An 18,391-nucleotide genomic window follows, 5' to 3' on the forward strand; every position below is an offset into this window, starting at 1 on the left:
CTTCCTTTTTTTATTATTATTTTTTAAAATAAATTTCATTAAAGCCAAAAACTAACCATAGGAAAAGTCCTCATCAAGAATAGATAACACCCAACTAAGATAAACAACATTCCAACAGACAACGACCTTCCTCCTCAGAGGAAGGATCCTATAGATAAAAAGGGTTCACAATACCATACGCCAAAGAATTAGTGACAAAATTACAAGAACAATTTCAATAACCAAAATAAACCTCAACAAAATATTTGACAAGTGCAACAATGGCATTCACCACATTCTTTAATTTAGAGAGATCGGCATTTGAATCGTTTAGGGTCCAAATGATATCTGTTGAGGCCGACTCCACAAGGAGAGGTTGATATGCCTCCCTTCTCAATTGGCTAAGGAAACAAATAGCCTCCCCTTATAAAACTTTGATAGACCTTCTTTTTAATTCAAGACACTTGATACAAAATTGAAATTTTATGGTTTTAGTTGACATAATTTAATTTTATGTCTAGTAGATCCATGTTTAATTTTTATTTATGCTCTCGAAAGTTGATAGTACTATGACAGTTGAGTTATGCTCATGTTGGTATATTGAAATTTTATTTAATTCAATGGAATAAAGTAATCAATATACAACTTTGATGGTTAAGATGAAACTTATATATATGCTTTTTTTTTAGGTTAAAAGATTACTTAGTCCTTTACTTTTGTTTTTTTTTTTAATTTAATAATATATCTACATGACATCTTCTACAGCGTGAAAATTATTACAACAATTTAGTAGTATATTCACATGGGCTTACCTACTTATCAATAAGGGTCATTAAAATAAGTTTAAAACACTTTGTTTTGTTTTGTTTTTTGTTTTTTTGTTTTTTTTTTTTTTTTGTCTGAGCCTTAATAAGAGTAACAATTTAGCTTCTGAATTTCACTGAACAATAATTTAGACCTCATTTGATAATTATTTAGTTTTGATTTTTTGTTTTAAAAAATTAAACATGTAGATACTACTTTCACTTTTAAATTATTTCATTTGTTATCTATTTTTATACCAATGATTTAAAAAAACTAAACCAAATTTTGAAAACTAAAAACAATAACTTTTTAAAAACTTGTTTTTGGAATTTAAAATTTGGTTAAGAATTTAACTATTTTACTTAAAAAAGATGTAAATCAGGGTAAGAAATTGAGAGAAAATAGAATTAATTTTTAAAAATAAAAAATAATAAATAAAATAATTATCAAATGAGGTCTTAGTCTTTGTACTTTCAATATTATAGCAAGTTAATTACTAAATCTTAATATGTATCAATTTAATTTTTATATTTTAAAATTTGTAATGATTTCACCGTTTTGTAAAAATTATCGTAAAAAATTGGATAATTTTTTTTTACATACGTAGATGGATAAATAAATTGGTTAGTACCAAATATATATTTACAAATTAAAATGGCTAAGTTACTATATGATTTTAAAAATTTTAGTCTTATAGAATTTTTTTACGGCAATTTTTTTCGTTTAAAAAATAACTTTTACGTATGAAAATGAACGATGACAAATTCTAAAGTAAATGAATTATACAAATTCATATTTAAGTAAAAAATAGTAATAATTAAATTGTTAAATTCATTCAAATAAATAGAAGAGAATACATAAGGAACAAATTTAAAATGATATTTTAACTTTTAACTAGTTATGTTGGTTGGATGATACAAGGTTTGCAAAATTTTGCAACAATATTGATTAAAATATCATATCAATATATAATGTTGATAATGTTGATGTCGATAGATATTTTTTAAAAAATTATAAAAATAAAATATTTAAAAATATATTTAAATCAATAAATATATATTTTAGGATTTTTAAATAAGTTAACTCATACTTACTATTTATATAATATTCATATTAACAACAAATGTTGCTTATTTTGTTATATTTAATGACTTATTTTACAATATAACAAAAACGTGGTCTCATGCATAAAAGTCATCTCAGGCAAAATTTTAAAGGATTTTTGTACGAATGACTAAAAAATTAGGTAAAAAAATGTCAAATGATTCAATTTTTTTTAAAATGCGGAATGACCTTTCCTGACTTCAAAAAATTCAAGGTAAAATTACCAAAATATGCTTGCGCATGCAGAAAAACATTTCGCTCTTGTTATCTCTCTATCTCTCTCGCTCTCTCTGCTCTTTATAAATCTCTTGCTCTCTCTCGCTCTTTACCAACCTCGCTCTCTCTCTCACCCTTTCTCTCACTATTGTTCTCGTTCTCACTCTCTCCCCATCTTTACCAGCCATGAGGTTCTTTTTGCCGCAAATCCAAATTCCTTCTTAGAAGCCAAAGTTTCGATTTGATTCCATGGAAGCCCCTAGATTTCAACCTCTCGTGAAGAAGCAATCCCTATCATCGTCAATTCCTTTGTTCGAAGGATTCATCTTCCTCACGGCAATTGATCAGAGAGAATCGTCGACCATGGATGTTCGTGATCACTATAAGGCGCTAGGTGTCACGGTCGTACTTCTCCAATTGTGCGGCACCATGATTCACCCGTGATCATGCTCAAGTCCCAATTCACTTTTTGCTCGACTTTTTGAAGCTTCGTCGGACCTTAGCGAGGTTTTTCCATCTTCAACCGAACTAAACTCATGCGAAACTGAACTTCATTCAACCATACATGTCGCTCGTACGTGTATTCTCTCATGTTCAACTCTAGTCGACTTGCCTCTACTCTAGGTCACGTCTTGAGGCTCGACCATGCCTATATATGAGGCTAAGGTCATCACAATGCAATATCACATCTCTCTCCGTCATCTTGGTTCCCAACAACACGCCCCCCATACTTCTACATCACTTTGGAACTTCACCGGGATGAGTTCTGACCCTTCGCTGGGCCAAAACAAGCTTATAACCCTTTTATCAGGGCTTACTGGGTTATTTGAACACTTACTGAGGATTTTCGGGACATAACAATGCTTACCGGGCTCTATTGGCCAATTTCGGCGCCTACCAGGTTTTTACCGGCCTAATGGTCGCCTACCGAGCTTTATCGGGCCATTACACTGCTTAGGGGGACAACTCGAGCAAGTATCGGACCAACCGGGAACTATCGAGTCCCACTGATGCTTTAAGATGTCATCCCGAATGTCGAGATGTCATCAGCTTTCTTTCTCCTATTTGAGCACGTTTACCGAGAACCATCACCAACTGACCCTGGGCAACAATCCAACTTGGGACTTCCTGGATATCCATCCGTTCGAACATAATCGAGACTTAGGCTCTTCTGAACCCTTGTCGAATCAAAACTGCATATCGGGTGCTACATCGAACCTCTAGTCCATGGGAAAGGGTGCAATGCCAGCACACCCATGTCGTCCGACACTGTCCATGAGATCCCATTCTCGATGGAAGACGCCCAAGATACTGATCTTGTAACGCTCGCCCACGCCATGACACACACACATGTGTCATGGGGTAGCTCACTTAGGCCACAGGGCCCAGGGGTTGTGGAGAGCTGACATCATGCCTCCCCCTATAGTGCATTCTAAACATTTTCCTTTTTGCCATCCATGCATATCAAATGTGGCGAACTATCACTCACCAACGTAGAGCACTCCTTTGAACTCTGATTGACATGAAATTCGACGTGCTTGCATCAATATGCATCTAACTCTAGAGCCACTCGTCCAAACTCGCGACGAAACTCCACCTTCCGAGGTCACGGCCCGGGGCCCCATCTGGCTCTCACGGAGCTTGTCACTAACACCACTGATCACACGGTTTTCTTTCTGCTTAATGTTTAACGTGGCATGCTTGCCCACTTATATTGGCGTGTTGGATGATGTACCGTCCTCCTCGATTGCATCACGACACTTCTCTTGGCCTCCTGTCTTTGTTAGATGTGTTGACACTCACATGCCGCCACTGCACTGTCTACACAAGTGGGGTCACAATCTACTATCTCAAAGTTAGATTGTGACACTAGGCTTGAACAGAACTACCTGAGAAGGAGAAGGAGAAGGAAATCCTATTGGAAGATAAAAAGAAAAACGTATAAAGAAAGAAAGAGAAAAAAAGATATATTTGTAAGTTCACTTATCCATAACATTAGTATAAAGTAATTTTGAGCCTTTAAAATGGGTTGGCTGTCTTCCAAAGTTTAATAATGGGATGAAATGAGTAGGAAAAAGAAAATCCATAGCGCTGTGTTGTGGCGGTGGAAATTTTGCATTATTGGGAATTTGGGTTCACATAGACGCGGTTTACTTTGAATGCGCTTCCCATCGCTGACCGTTCCTTCCACCATCCTTCAGTGCCATTTCCCCTAATTTCTCTTTTCTTCATTCTTCGTCTTCCTCTCTCAATCTTTTTCTTCGCATTCGGATTCTTCTGGTCTTGCCGAATCCCCATACATGTCTGAAGGTCAACCTGGTGGCTTATGAACTTCCTTAATCCCATTACTAATTCGCACCACTTTCCCCATTCTTTATCCCTATGGACCTTTCCAATAATCGGTCTCGATGAGAAATCTTTTCTTTTCATGCATTTTTTTTATTTCCAACTGTTTCATTTTCCTTAGCATAGGAAATTCTTTGGTCTTTGGACGATGCCCTGAGGATCAGCGCTCTCTGTTGCTCGAATTGAAGAATGATCTCACATACAATTCTTCCTTCTCACTGAAACTGGTGCAGTGGAATGAAAGTGTCGATTACTGTAATTGGATGGGTGTATCCTGCCTCGACGGCTGTGTTATCGGTCTTGATTTGAGCAATGAGTGGATTTCCGGTGGGGTTGGTAATTCAAGCAGTCTTTTCAGTCTTCGGTTCTTGCGAAATTTGAACTTGGCTTTCAACAAGTTTAATTCTACGATGCCGTCTGGGTTTAAGAGGCTTTCGAATTTGAGTGTGCTGAATATGTCTAATTCTGGATTTTGGGGCCAGATTCCTATTGAGATTTCAAGCTTAACTGGGTTGGATACGCTCGATCTTACTAGCTCATCTCTCTTTCAAGTTTCGACACTGAAGCTTGAGAACCCAAATTTGATGACTGTTGTTCAGAATTTGAGCAATTTGAGAGTCCTATATCTTGATGGTGTAGATTTGTCAGCAGGAGGAAGTGAATGGTGCAAGGCCTTGTCGTCTTCATTGATTAATCTCAGAGTGTTGAGTTTATCGGGATGTTCTCTTACGGGACCTCTTGATTCTTCCCTTGTGAAGCTTAAGTATCTATTAGAACTTCGTCTCGATAATAACAACTTTTCCTCACCGGTTCCCAAGGAATTTGCAGATTTCTCAATTTTGACTTTGCTGCATCTTAGCAATTCAAGATTGTTTGGAGAATTTCCACAAAGTATTTTGCAGGTATCAACTCTTCAGACTCTGGACTTGTCTAATAATATGTTGCTGCAAGGTTCTCTTCCAGATTTTCAATCCATTAGACCCTTTCGAACTCTGTTGCTCCGTGACACAAACTTTTCTGGGGCACTGCCAAATTCTATTGGAAATTTTAAGAATTTGTCCAGATTAGACTTGGCGAGTTGCAACTTTGGTGGGTCGATCCCAAATTCTATCGAAAATCTCACACAACTCACATATATGGATCTTTCGAGCAACAAATTTGTTGGTCCAATCCCATCATTTTCTCTATTGAAGAATCTTACTGTCTTAAACCTTGCTCATAATCGGTTGAATGGTTCTTTGCTTTACACCAAATGGGAAGAACTTTCCGATCTCGTTAATCTTGATTTGCGTAACAATTCCCTCACTGGAAATGTTCCTTTATCTCTCTTCAACCTTCCATCAATCCAGAAGATTCAACTGTGCTACAACCAATTTACTGGTAGTTTGAATGAGCTCTCCAAAGTGTCTTCTTTCTTACTTGATACCCTTGCTTTGGAGAGCAATCGGTTAGAAGGGCAATTCCCATCGAAGTTTTTTGAACTTCGAGGTCTGAAGATTCTCTCACTTTCTTTCAACAATTTTACCGGAAGATTGAATCTAACCATGTTCAAGCAGCTTAAGAATATTACGAGACTTGAACTCTCAAGCAACAGCCTCTCCGTTGAAACAGAAAGCACTGACTTTCCTCTAATGACCACATTAAAGTTAGCTTCCTGCAATTTAAGAATGTTCCCTGGCTTCTTGAAAAATCAACTGAAACTCAACTCTCTTGATCTCTCCCACAATGAACTTCAAGGACACGTACCTCTCTGGATTTGGGATCTTGGAAACCTCAGCCAATTAAATCTTTCTTGCAACTCTCTTGTTGGTTTTGAAGGGCGTCCAAAGAATCTTTCTTCCAAACTCTATCTTCTTGACCTTCATTCCAACAAATTTGAAGGACCACTTTCTTTCTTTCCTCCATCTGCTGCCTATTTGGATTTCTCCAATAACAGGTTCAGTTCTGTCATTCTACCTGATGTTGGAAAGTACCTATTAACCACTGTCTTCTTTTCTCTGTCAAGAAATCTCATTGAAGGTAATATTCCTGAATCCATATGCGATGCTAAGAGTCTTCAGGTACTGGATCTGTCTAATAATAAGTTGAGTGGCATGTTTCCCCATTGTCTATCTGAGAGGAATGATAATCTCGTGGTACTAAATCTAAGAGTAAACACCTTAAGTGGCCCTATTCCTGATACATTTCCAGTTAAATGCGGTCTGAGGACTCTTGATCTAAGTGGAAACAACATTGAAGGGCCGGTACCAAAGTCTTTATCGAAGTGCCATGATTTGGAGGTTTTGGACCTTGGGAATAATCAGATAAATGATGTCTTTCCATGCCCATTGAAGAGCATATCCACTTTACGGGTGCTTGTTCTTCGCTCAAACAATTTTCATGGGAAGTTTGGATGTCTCGGGAGCCATGGCACTTGGAAGAGCTTGCAAATTGTTGACATATCTCGAAACAACTTTAGTGGTAGCATATCTGGAAAATGCTTAGAAAAGTGGAGAGCAATGGTGGATGAGGAAGACTTTAGCAAGTCAAAAGCTAATCACCTTCGTTTTAATTTCTTCAAATTCAGTGCTGTGAACTATCAAGACACAGTAACTATTACAAGCAAAGGTCTAGACGTTGAACTGACAAAAATTTTAACAGTCTTCACTTCCATCGACTTCTCATGCAATCACTTCAATGGCCATATACCTGCACAAATCGGAGAACTCAAAGCGCTTTATCTTCTCAACTTGTCCCACAATTTTCTGTCCGGTGAAATTCCTTCATCCATAGGAAATTTGAGTCAGCTGGGTTCTTTAGACCTTTCAAGTAACAGTCTTACTGGCACAATCCCTTCAGAGCTTGCAAGACTATCGTTTCTATCTGTATTGAATCTCTCCAACAATCTCTTGGTCGGGAAGATCCCCATGGGCCCTCAAATCCAAACATTTCCACCAGCTTCCTTTGTAGGCAATAAAGGATTATGTGGAGGCCCTTTGCCAGAATGTAAAACTGCCACTCCTCCAACTTCAGGTACAACTATCCCAAAGTCAGCTTCAGTAGCTAATGCTGATTGGCAATTCATATTCATTGGAGTTGGGTTTGGAGTAGGAGCAGCTGCAGTTGTTGCTCCTTTTACGTTTTTGGAGGTCGGGAAAAAATGGTCCAATGACACGATCGACAAAATTCTTCTGGCCATTCTTCCATTGATGGGATACATCTACCTGACTTCCAGTGACCGCAAAGTCGAACCAGAAGATGATAGTGACGACGATGATGAGGATGATTATATTGCAGTTAGGTATGAAAATGAAGAAAGTGAAGAAAGATCCTCAGAATTTAAAGGGCGATATTGTGTGTTTTGTTCCAAACTTGACATCTATAGGAAGAAGGTTATTCATGATCCTCGATGTACATGTCTCTTATCACCATCCCCATCTTCTTCTTTTTCTACATTTCGAGAAAAAAATTAAAACATGAAAAGTTTATTTCCATTCTTTTTGGCATGCTATAATTTGGAAGATAAGAGCACATCTTCTGTTGTACATAATTAGGGATCATCAACTTCAGAATTGGGTTGTTGAAATACTATTTGATTTGTCATTGTATATCTCCATCACTGTCGTCTTCTTTTTCTACCCTTATAAGAAAAATTAGGACATGAAAATTATAGCTCCATTCTAATTTTTTTAAAAAAAAATAAAAGTGCTCATATATCCTTCCTGTATATGTATTAAAATCTTTATGAAAATTCTAGGGAAATAGGGAGCTTGAACTGCAGTTAAAACTGTTCTAGCTTTTTGCCTCTGGTTTAAACATACTTGTGGTTTATAAATATATTGGTAAATTTAATACGTATTCTAAGCAACCTTGTAATTTCTCAACTTTTTCCCATATGCCATAAATGTGGCTTTGTTGAATTTTAAGATACATATACTTACTTTATGTAAATTTCCTTATATCTCAACTTTTGCAATATATTTTTTTTCCGTATGGTGCGTAAATCTCTCATGCGTTTGTCGTCATTGCAGGCTCCTCGTGAATTTGATTTCTGACTCTCTTCTCCTTGTTTGTGGTTGAAAAATTCTTACGCCGTGGTGTCGAGTCTACTACACTCTGATGCTTAAGTTAATATATAATGTATATAGTTTAACTAATCATACAAAAGTAAGGTCAGGCTTTCAAGACTATTTATTCATTTGCCTTTGAGGTCGTCATATGGGGTGATATATAATGTCTTTCTTCTAACAAGTCTCTGTTGGTACTTTTAACTCTTGAAATGTCAAGGTAGATTGCGGTACTGAAAGCATATTGCGGTGCTCAAAGCTATTGGGCACCATACAAAGTGCAACTCGATTGATTTTTTATTTTAGGATGATGTTTCTCATGTTGACTCTTGGTTTTTCTTGAGCTTGGAGTTTTTCATCTCTAGGTAAACCTCAACATTTTTAATTAGTTCTTATTTTTAAAAATATATAATTAAATGATTAAGAAAATATGAAAATTTAGGAAAAAATTCACAAATAGAAAAATTGTCAAACAATTTATAGAAATAGCAAAAAAAAAAAAAAAAAATACTGATAAATATTAATAGACTTCTATCAGTCTCTATCAGTCTCTTTAAAGAAGATTAAATTTTTTCTATTTTGTATACCCTTATTTTTCTATCTTTGAAAATTTCCAAAATTTATGGTCTGTTTGGTTCGCAATCTAGATTCTGTTTTATGTTTTCAGGTTCACTAATTCAATGAATATGTATTTAGCAATCAACTTGAATTTTATTTTTGAAAACTGTTTTTGAATTCTATAACATAAATAGTGTAAATTTTGAAAACAACATTTTTATGTTATCATTGTATCCAGAAATTGAATTTTAAAGTTTAAAATGCAGAGTTATATCAAATAAAGTTAAAAACATTTAGAAATATAGTATATGTCATGTTATAAGCTCAATACTACTTTTAAAAGATTAAAATATTTATTATGTAATATATTATAAATTAGGTTAATCTTTAGATTTTAGTTCCTATAGTTTGATATAACTTCATATATAGTCTCTATGGTTTGTTAAATTCTCTTAAATAATCCCTACCATATAAACTTTTTATAAAGCTTTTATCAAACCATTAGTGGTAATATCCAATTAATCATAAGACCTAAATTCTAAGTTCTTCCAAACTATAGGACAAAAATTTTAATTTATCTTATAAATTATATATTATTACAAAATAATAATTTACATTTTTTTAAAAAAAAAAATAAAACATGTTCATAAATAAATTAATAATAATTTATTATCAACTAGTTTGCAATTGTTTAAATTAAAATCTAGTTTTCTGAATTTTGCCACCAAACACATATTTAAAAACATAAAATTTATTTAATCTCTTGTTTTCAAATTTATGTTTTCAGATAGTCTACAAAACCGACCGTTCAATACTACAAAAAAATCAAAATAATTAGCCAGTTTGAACCTAACTAAAATTGATACGGCAGGTTGGAATTCAAAAGTGTTTCTACTTTAATTGATACTAACACTATGACAATGACACATATCAAGAGAGCTAATTTCCTTTTCTTCTATCAATTAAATGGAAGGTTAAATTGTCCACTTAACTTCATAATTTTTAAAATTGTATTGTGTGTGTGAATAATTGTCTTCGATATTCTTAAATTGTATGGACTTACTTAACACTCCAGCTGTTTATTTTTCTAAGAATGTAGATAATCAGAATCTTAGATATTAGAAATTATAGATGTTCGATATCTTAAATTTATGTAAAGTTCTAAAAATGTCCTGACGACTATTTATTAATTTATAATTAATTTGATATAATTTAAATTTTATTATATTTGTTTTTATCAATTTGAATGTCTTAAAATTAATACATTTTATATTATTTTATATATTATTTTTCTTAACAAAATAATGTATCATAATTTAAGATTTTTTATAAAATAAATATTAATATAAATATAAATTTGAATATATTACTAAAAATAATAAGACTTACAATATAACTAAAAGTATATCATATACAATTATGACAATATTTATTTTAATTGCATAATGCAAATGAAGATATATATAAATATATAAATAAAATAAAAATGAAGAACAAAAAGATAAAATGGAATTAAGAAATCTGGAAAACTCATATTTCAAGAGAGCATCCAAAACTCTTCAAATGCCCTCTGGGCTAATCTAGATGTCTACTTCATGAAAATCTAAGATGTCAGCGAAACAAACTATTATAAATGAAAAGTTTTATAATTTAATTTTAAATATAATATATCAATTAGTTTTTGAAATTCAAAATTATTAGTTTTTTTTAAGGTATATTTTTAAGCTAAGGTAATTATTATAGATAGTATTTTTAGGATTAATAATTAAGTACATATCAACATTTTAAAAAAATAGAATTACAAATATAGTCAAATACATTAGCGATACACTCTAGTACTCATATATTTATGTTAGTTATTGATAATATTGTTGATAGATTTCTATTAATGATAAGTATCGTTAATTAACTCTGATGATCGGATATAAATTTTGCTATAGTTATAATTTTTTTTTTACATTGTACTCTATTTACAAATATTATATAGATCTCGTTGCTATATTTTCAACTAAAAGTTAATATAAAGTATTTGGGTATCATAGGTTGCATCTTAGTCCATTAAAATTTGACATATATATAAAAAAAAGAAAAAGTTAAAAATGATTGAAAAATATATGTGTATATATTCTTTTTTGTATGTGTATAAAAATAGATGATGTGAGCACATAATATTGCTCAAAGTTAATTAGATATGTTCAGTCCTTTTAGACATACATCTTGCCATCTTGGTACACATAAAATGGAGAAGAAAGCTGATGGAATAAACTAATATTTTCACCAAAATGGAATGGCAAAAATATTAAGGTGAAATTATTAAATAAGGAGAAAAAGAAAAGGGTTGGATGTTTCAGTTTACCAGTTCACTGAGAACACTCTAGGCCTGCCACGTCAACAATGACGTGTCATGACCTCGAAGTTTCCGGCACCAAGTAAGTGTATCTACACACGTGGCCAAAAGCTAAAGACAAGAGTCTATAAAAAAGGGCCATTCTGATTCTCGGATGACGGCAACCGAAAAAACAGAGGCTTATAATTAAACAGCGTTATTTTGGAAAGCCATGGCGGATAGCGGCGTGTTCAGGCTGGCGTCTTCAGCAATAGACCACGAAGGAAGATTGCCAAGAAAGTACACATCAGAAGGGCAAGGGGCGCAGAAGAACAAATCTCCGCCGTTGGAATGGTACAATCTGCCTGAAGGGACCAAGACCCTGGCTCTTGTGGTGCAGGACATTGACGCGCCGGACCCCAGCGGACCCATCGTGCCGTGGACCGTGTGGGTGGTTGTGAACATACCGCCCACCTTGAAGGGCCTGCCCGAAGATTTCTCTGGGAACCAACAGGGGCTCGGGGGTGATTATGCGGCTATACAAGAAGGCAACAATGATGAAAAGGTCCCTGGTTGGCGTGCTCCCACTTTGCCCTCACATGGCCACCGCTTCGAGTTCAAGCTCTATGCTTTAGACGACCACTTGAACCTCGGCAATAAGGTCCATCTCGTCTTTTTTCTTCTCATGTTATATCACACCGCTCATTATCAATTTATATCGTTATCTTTCCGTACCAATAACAATTACTCTATTACAAGTGATCTATGATGGAATTTTATTGATCACCCCACCAAGTACTACTAAAAAAACCTAGCATGTTTTTCGATGTATTGGAAGGAAAATTTAATGAACTTGGAAATTTTTACTATTTTACTTTCTAAATAATGATCTCATGCCTTTCACTTGCAGGTGACGAAGGAGAAGCTGTTAGACGCAATAGAAGGGCACGTGCTGGGGGAAGCAGTATTAATGGCGGTCTTCTGATCACGTCACATTCAACTTTTTGTACTCTTTTTCCCTTTTTGTCTTATCTGAAATGGAGAATTGCACCCAAAAAAAAAAAAAAAAAGAAAGAAAGAAAGAACACTGTATTTTGTACATTAAATCAACAATTTCCTTCCTTAATAAGAGCAAGATGACACTTTTTTCCATGACGGTCAAAAACACACACAAATACTCACCCTAAAATTCTGAACACTCAGAGAGATTCGAAGCTATTATATAATACATGAAGACACACTGGAATGAATCCAAAAGAAAATTTTAAAATGTTTACAACTCGATGATTACTCCTCTAGCGCCATTGATATAAGGCGAGCCAGTTCCTTCTTCCATATTGGCCGCTGCAGTGCCGTGCCTTCTTGGATCGAATTTCTCGCCGTCACCCCAAAGAGCATAAGCCTCCTCGCCGTGGACGGCGTCGTCGCCGATCATGAGTTCTTCGTCGGGCATTCTTAAGGGCATAAAGAGGCGAATAAAGAGGAGTATTACAGTGGTTGACACGATGTTCCATCCTATGATGAAGGTGGATCCGGTCAGTTGTTTTAGGAACTGTACGCCGCCGTTTTTACCGTAAAAAGCGCCGCGTGTACCGATGATCGGTATGTATAGATCGCATAGTGTGGGCTCCGCTAAAAGCCCAGTGAGAAGGCCGCCCATCAATCCTGCCACCGCGTGCGTGTGAAATACGCCGAGCGTGTCGTCAGCCTGTTATACACACGTGTGATTTGATTAAATTTAAAATAAATAATCTTTGATAGTAATAATGATAAAGCATGGAAATTGAGTTTTGGAAAGAGGGGAGTTGTTAGTTGGCTACTAACTCCACCTTTTACTTGGATTATGGAACATCTATTTCAATTAATCCCTTACCCCGTGGGTTCACCCAATTAAACAACTTTTCAAACCTAAGATTTACTAACCAATTTTTTTTTCCACTCAAGTCTACTCAAATATTTACTAAATTCTATTCTTTAGTTTTGTCTCATTTCAAAATTAGTTTCAAGTAGAAATTCTAGAAGGTAATTTCATTTCAAACTTCAATACTGAACAGGTCATTGGTACTAAACTTGAGATTCTAGAAAAATATTTCAAGTGTAGTTTGTTTACCTCGATTAAATTGAATAATGGAAATAGATTTTAAATTTATAAGAAGATTGTTCCAATTAAAAAATTTTAAACTTAATGTGTTAACTGCACTATTGGGATTAAGGAAGGTTTTTTTTTTTTTTATTGTAATAATTTTTTATATAATGGATTTTTTTAGTGGACTATGATTTTTTTTTTCAAATTGGGAATTTCCTACATAACATAAATTCTTGACTTTTTTATTTTATTGCTTTCCTTTAAGAGTTTTTCCAACTAGTGGTATCAGTGGTACCAGAACGTTAGGTTTGTAGTTTCTTAAATTTTTCAGTATGCTTTGTGGTTTCTTAAATTTTTCAGTATGCTTTGTGGTTGCAGTTTTGTCTGACCATTTATATCATAAAAGAATTTTTGAAATAGGTTGTGGTATTTATGAATAGTGTGAAATGTTCACTATTTACTCTTTTTGTAAAAAAGAGAAGCAGATATGTTAAACTTTATGAGTTCAGTAAAATTTGATGGAAGGATCAACTTCGACTTGTGGCAAGTACAAATCAAGGATGTATTAATACAAGTTGGATTACACAAGTGCAAGTTAAGTCGTGATAATGTTCTAGTGAAATCTAAGAATGATTCTAATAGAGGTTCAAAAAGATAGTCTTCGAGCAAAAGATAGGTTGTTGGGAATGCGGACGGTCTGAGCACGTGAAAAACAAAGCAGGTTTGTCAATGAGCTTTGGACCGGATGCTGATAGTGTATTTCTCGTCATGGAAAACGATGACTTCCTCAAAAAAGAGAATTCATCCTCATAGTATGTCCACTTTACCATGAAAGAGGATGTGATGTTAGCGATTCTACAAGTCTGCACATAGGCATTGACTTGCCGGTTATGCAAGATGTAGGGTGAAAGTTATGTAGATGGCTGAATGACTTATAGGTGAGCCAAGTAGGTGGAAGTTGCACCATAAATATTAGCAAAGTTTATTGGCATGTGATCAAAAAGAAAAATCTTGGGAGGTGGTATTCCAAGCCGTCTACTTTTTATGGTGAACTAAGTTATAATTCTATGAGATGAGAATTATAGTTGTTGGTGAAGACAATGGATGTTGTAGATATTGTGGATTCTTCAAATATCTTGGTAAGGTGAAATTTGTTAGGTTTTGGTAAAATATTAGAAGTACAGTTTGCCTACAACCATTAAATTGAACAATGGGGATGAGCTTCAAACTTATAAAAGGAGTCTACACCTCTAGTTTCAAGTTATCCCAATTAGAAACACCTTAAACTTAGTCTGCTAACTCTAACTAAATTCATTTTATATTCTCTAGTTTGAGAGTGGGAAAAAAAGTGAGTAGTCAAAATTTTTGAGAGAATGTTATTGTAGTTTGGATAAAGAGAGGTTTTTTTAATAATTTTTCATAGTGGGTCTCTTTATGGTGAGCCGTGGTTTTTCTCCTATTTGGAAGTTTTTCACATAAATTTTTGTGTCTCTTATTTTATTGTTTTCTTTTATTTTCTCTAATAGTTTTATGTGATAGAAGTGAAAGATTTTTCCAACAAATCTATCACAATATGTTTTGCTATATTTAAATAACATTTTCATTATACACAAAATATAATTTTAGGGATACTTCCATAATTAGGCTACTCATTCATATATTGTTTCATATGAATCTAATTAATATAATTTTCTTATTTCATTCATTAATCCACTTGTTTATAAAAGTTCAAATAACTTGCCATGATTGTACCATATTTGCACGTCTTTCGCGCATTTCTTAAAAGCACATCGAATAATTTTTTCTGACAAATTTTAAAATAAAATTCAAATAAAAAAAATGAGTGATGTATTTTTTTTCCCCTTAATCAAAACACTTCAAATAGGCGGTCATCTATTAAATAATGTTTCATTTTCAAATTGAAGATGATATCATTAAATTAAAGCAAAATGAACAATAAAGACAGGGTTTATAAAAATAATAATAATAAATACTGACCCGAAACGTCGTCGGATCGGACAGAATATTAAAAAATGACGGAAAGTGAAGTTCGGAAGAAAAATCCACAAACAACAAAATAGTACCTCCGCAACGGCCCAAGGACTTGGGTGGGACCCCGGCCATTGAGTCATTGACTATAAATATGATTTGGATTTGTCAAACAATAATATGATAAAACAACCATCAATTTGGTAAATATTTAATTTTAAAGTCATTTTCTCTTGAAAAGAAAAAACAATTATTCAGAGTTATTTCCTGAAAAATAATGCCCATTGTCCTTTTATAATATCAGCAAGTTTGGTACAAAATAATCTAAAATTGGCTTTCGTGAGCTGTTGGTTTTCCCAATATATATTAGAAAGACATTACAAAAATTAATTAATTAATTAATTAAACATAATTCAATTAAAGAAGAGAATATTTAGAAATAGATTCAGATTGAAAATTAAAGAACTTACCTTCTGCAAGAAACTCAATTTTTTATGAAGAACCATCATAGATAGCCATGGAATACTCCCTGCTAGAATTCCCATTATGATAGCCGCCCACGTCTGCACAACCCCTGTTTTCAATTATTTCTTTAAATTGTTTACATTTATACTTTTTCTATAATTAATATAAATATATCATTGAAATTTAAACATTGAAAGCCCATAAAAATTTCCTGTATTTTAAGACAACAATATCAACCCAAAGTTAATTATTGGTTTCTTAAAAACCCTAAATTAATTATATCTTAAACATCCCTACATTTTCCACAAATTTCAAGAAGATAAAGGAACATAAAAATTTGCCACCGTGAGCCTAATTCATAAATTAATCAGAAGTTGGGGTTCAATTACAAATGTTTCATATTTGTTAATCTAAAAGAATAAAAATTTAAAAAAATTATTTTGTTCGATTAAAATAATATTATAAATTTGATTCTTATAGTTGAAAAAAAAATTTAAAATTTAGTGTATATAGTATATAGTTAGAAACCTATGGTATATTCATTATTTAAACTATTTAGAAGATTTCATCAATAACTAAATTTTAATTTTCATTTATTATTATTATTTTTTAAATTTAAATTTATTTTCTCAATTTTTCTTTCAAAGATTTACATTTTCCTCCGGTGTAAAAGTAGCCAAATTCTAAAATATAAAAAAATATTTTTAACAAAAAGTTCAAAAAAAAATACTTTAATATTTTTGGAATTTTTTTTATTTATAAGAATTTTCTATTTTAAAAACAAATACAAGTTTTTAAAAACTATTTTTTTAAAAAGTAGAATTTAATCATATTTAAGATAAGGTGGAGATGGGAAATTACCAGCGCCAGGAGTAACGCAAGCCAAGCCAGTCATCATACCCTGAATGGCTCCAATCACCGATGGCTTCCCAAAGTAAAACACATCCAAAATGGTCCAAACCAACAGACTCGTCGCCGCACTCACGTTCGTATTCAGCACCGCTATCGACGCCACCACGTTCGCCGAGTGCGGCGCTCCGCCGTTAAATCCCGACCACCCCATCCACAACAACCCCGCTCCGGCCAACATCAGCAGCACGTTATTCGGCGGAAACCTCTCTCTGTCACTCTTTATCCTCGGTCCAACCTATAATACAATAAAAACACAAAAAACCCCATCAATTCAAATTCAAAACCCCCAAATTCCAAAATTCCCGTGTTCTTACCCAATACGCCGCTGTTAATCCAGCAATTCCAGACGAAAGATGAATCACATAGCCACCTGAATAATCAATTACTCCCCATTTAAACAGAAACCCTCCGCCCCAAACACTGTATGCTCCGACGGTGTATGAGAAAATTACCCACAGAGGAACAAACGCCATCCAAGCTTTTATGTTCATTCTTGCAAGAACGGACCCACCAAGTAAAATCACAGTAATCGCAGCAAAAGTAAATTGAAAATACACAAGCGAAGCCATCGGAACATTGGGTTGAATTCTTGGCGTTCCCTGTCCATCGTTGAGGCCACTCTCAGGGATATTGGCTTGATTTATTAGGTAATCTTGCGACAGAGCTGGAATTCCTTTACCCCACAGAGGAATCAACTGATCGCCAAAGGCCATTCTGTAACCGACGATGACCCAACAAATTAGAACGGCGGCGAAGGCGTAAAGGGCCATAAAAGCAGAATTGACAGCCCATTTCTTTTTGACGATGCTGCCGTAAAGAATCACAAGCCCAGGCATGCTCTGAAGTCCGACGAGAGTGGAGGCTGTGATTTGCCAAGAGTTGTCGCCGGTGTTCAGCCATGGTGGGGATGCGGCGGCCATGTTCCCCGGCGGGATGGTGTTGTTCATAAGTAATTGGGTTGTTTTTTTTCCGCCTTGGGAGATAGAATGAAGGAATTTTGATGGAGGAAGGAAATTGGGAGGGGATGACAAGTGGGTTTCTAGGAATTGATGGGTTGATGGTGAGATTTTAACGATTTTGAAGTAATGGGGTGAGAAATTGAAATGATGAGTTGATTTTTTCTTCCAACAGTCTTATTAAAAAGGGATTTTGAGTGGAAGAAATGGGAACTGGAATTGGTTGATTTAGTATGAACAAAGAAGGGAAGTGTGGTGATTGACCCGAGTGGATGCGGGTTTGACCCAATGGCTCTTCCTTCTTCTTCCGCGGAGTCTTTCCCTCATTCCGTGTTCCATATGTTTTCTTCAAAAATCATTTTTTAACCTAAAAATATCCACTTTTACTCTTCTTTTTTTTTTTTTTTTTTCTCTCTGGATTCATTGTGAACTATTAAAAGAGAGATTAATTGATAATTACTTTCAAAAGTTTAAAGCTGGACTCTTGTCCAAAAATATAACTAGAATTAGTTTGGGGTGTAAACTATTAGGGAAAATTTGATTAAAAGATCTATTTTTAAAGTTTAAAATGACTTTTGTCCTATTTTTTAAAATCCAAGAATTT

The 18,391-nt window shown here is 34.1% G+C and overlaps 3 protein-coding genes across 3 annotated transcripts; 2 read left to right on the plus strand and 1 right to left on the minus strand.

Moving 5' to 3' along the window:
• Positions 1-4,712: 4,712 nt before the first annotated feature.
• LOC120090736 (receptor-like protein 6) lies at positions 4,713-7,901 on the plus strand. Its single transcript, XM_039048449.1, has one exon. It carries the CDS (start codon positions 4,713-4,715, stop codon positions 7,899-7,901), a length of 3,189 nt encoding a protein of 1,062 aa, XP_038904377.1.
• A 3,639-nt stretch (positions 7,902-11,540) lies between these two features.
• LOC120090511 (UPF0098 protein TC_0109) lies at positions 11,541-12,478 on the plus strand. The gene is made up of 2 exons (XM_039048225.1): positions 11,541-12,040; positions 12,290-12,478. Exons 1-2 carry the CDS (start codon positions 11,612-11,614, stop codon positions 12,362-12,364), a joined length of 504 nt encoding a protein of 167 aa, XP_038904153.1. The 5' UTR covers positions 11,541-11,611; the 3' UTR covers positions 12,365-12,478.
• LOC120090510 (ammonium transporter 2) lies at positions 12,472-18,095 on the minus strand. The gene is made up of 4 exons (XM_039048224.1): positions 17,146-18,095; positions 16,781-17,066; positions 15,925-16,028; positions 12,472-13,087 (listed from the first exon to the last, which is right to left on the minus strand). Exons 1-4 carry the CDS (start codon positions 17,776-17,778, stop codon positions 12,653-12,655), a joined length of 1,458 nt encoding a protein of 485 aa, XP_038904152.1. The 5' UTR covers positions 17,779-18,095; the 3' UTR covers positions 12,472-12,652.
• Between the last annotated feature and the right edge of the window lie 296 nt (positions 18,096-18,391).

This window comes from Benincasa hispida, chromosome 11, assembly GCF_009727055.1.
Source record: "Benincasa hispida cultivar B227 chromosome 11, ASM972705v1, whole genome shotgun sequence".
Classification (NCBI taxonomy): domain Eukaryota; kingdom Viridiplantae; phylum Streptophyta; class Magnoliopsida; order Cucurbitales; family Cucurbitaceae; genus Benincasa; species Benincasa hispida.

Coding starts and splice junctions, on each gene's coding strand:
- LOC120090736 (XM_039048449.1), top strand. CDS start 4,713: ATGGGTGTATCCTGCCTCGACGGCTGTGTTATCGGTCTTGATTTGAGC.
- LOC120090511 (XM_039048225.1), top strand. CDS start 11,612: ATGGCGGATAGCGGCGTGTTCAGGCTGGCGTCTTCAGCAATAGACCAC. Junction 12,041..12,289: donor ACTTGAACCTCGGCAATAAG/GTCCATCTCGTC, acceptor TTTCACTTGCAG/GTGACGAAGGAGAAGCTGTT.
- LOC120090510 (XM_039048224.1), bottom strand. CDS start 17,778: ATGAACAACACCATCCCGCCGGGGAACATGGCCGCCGCATCCCCACCA. Junction 17,067..17,145: donor GATTAACAGCGGCGTATTGG/GTAAGAACACGG, acceptor ATTGTATTATAG/GTTGGACCGAGGATAAAGAG. Junction 13,088..15,924: donor AATTGAGTTTCTTGCAGAAG/GTAAGTTCTTTA, acceptor TGTGTATAACAG/GCTGACGACACGCTCGGCGT.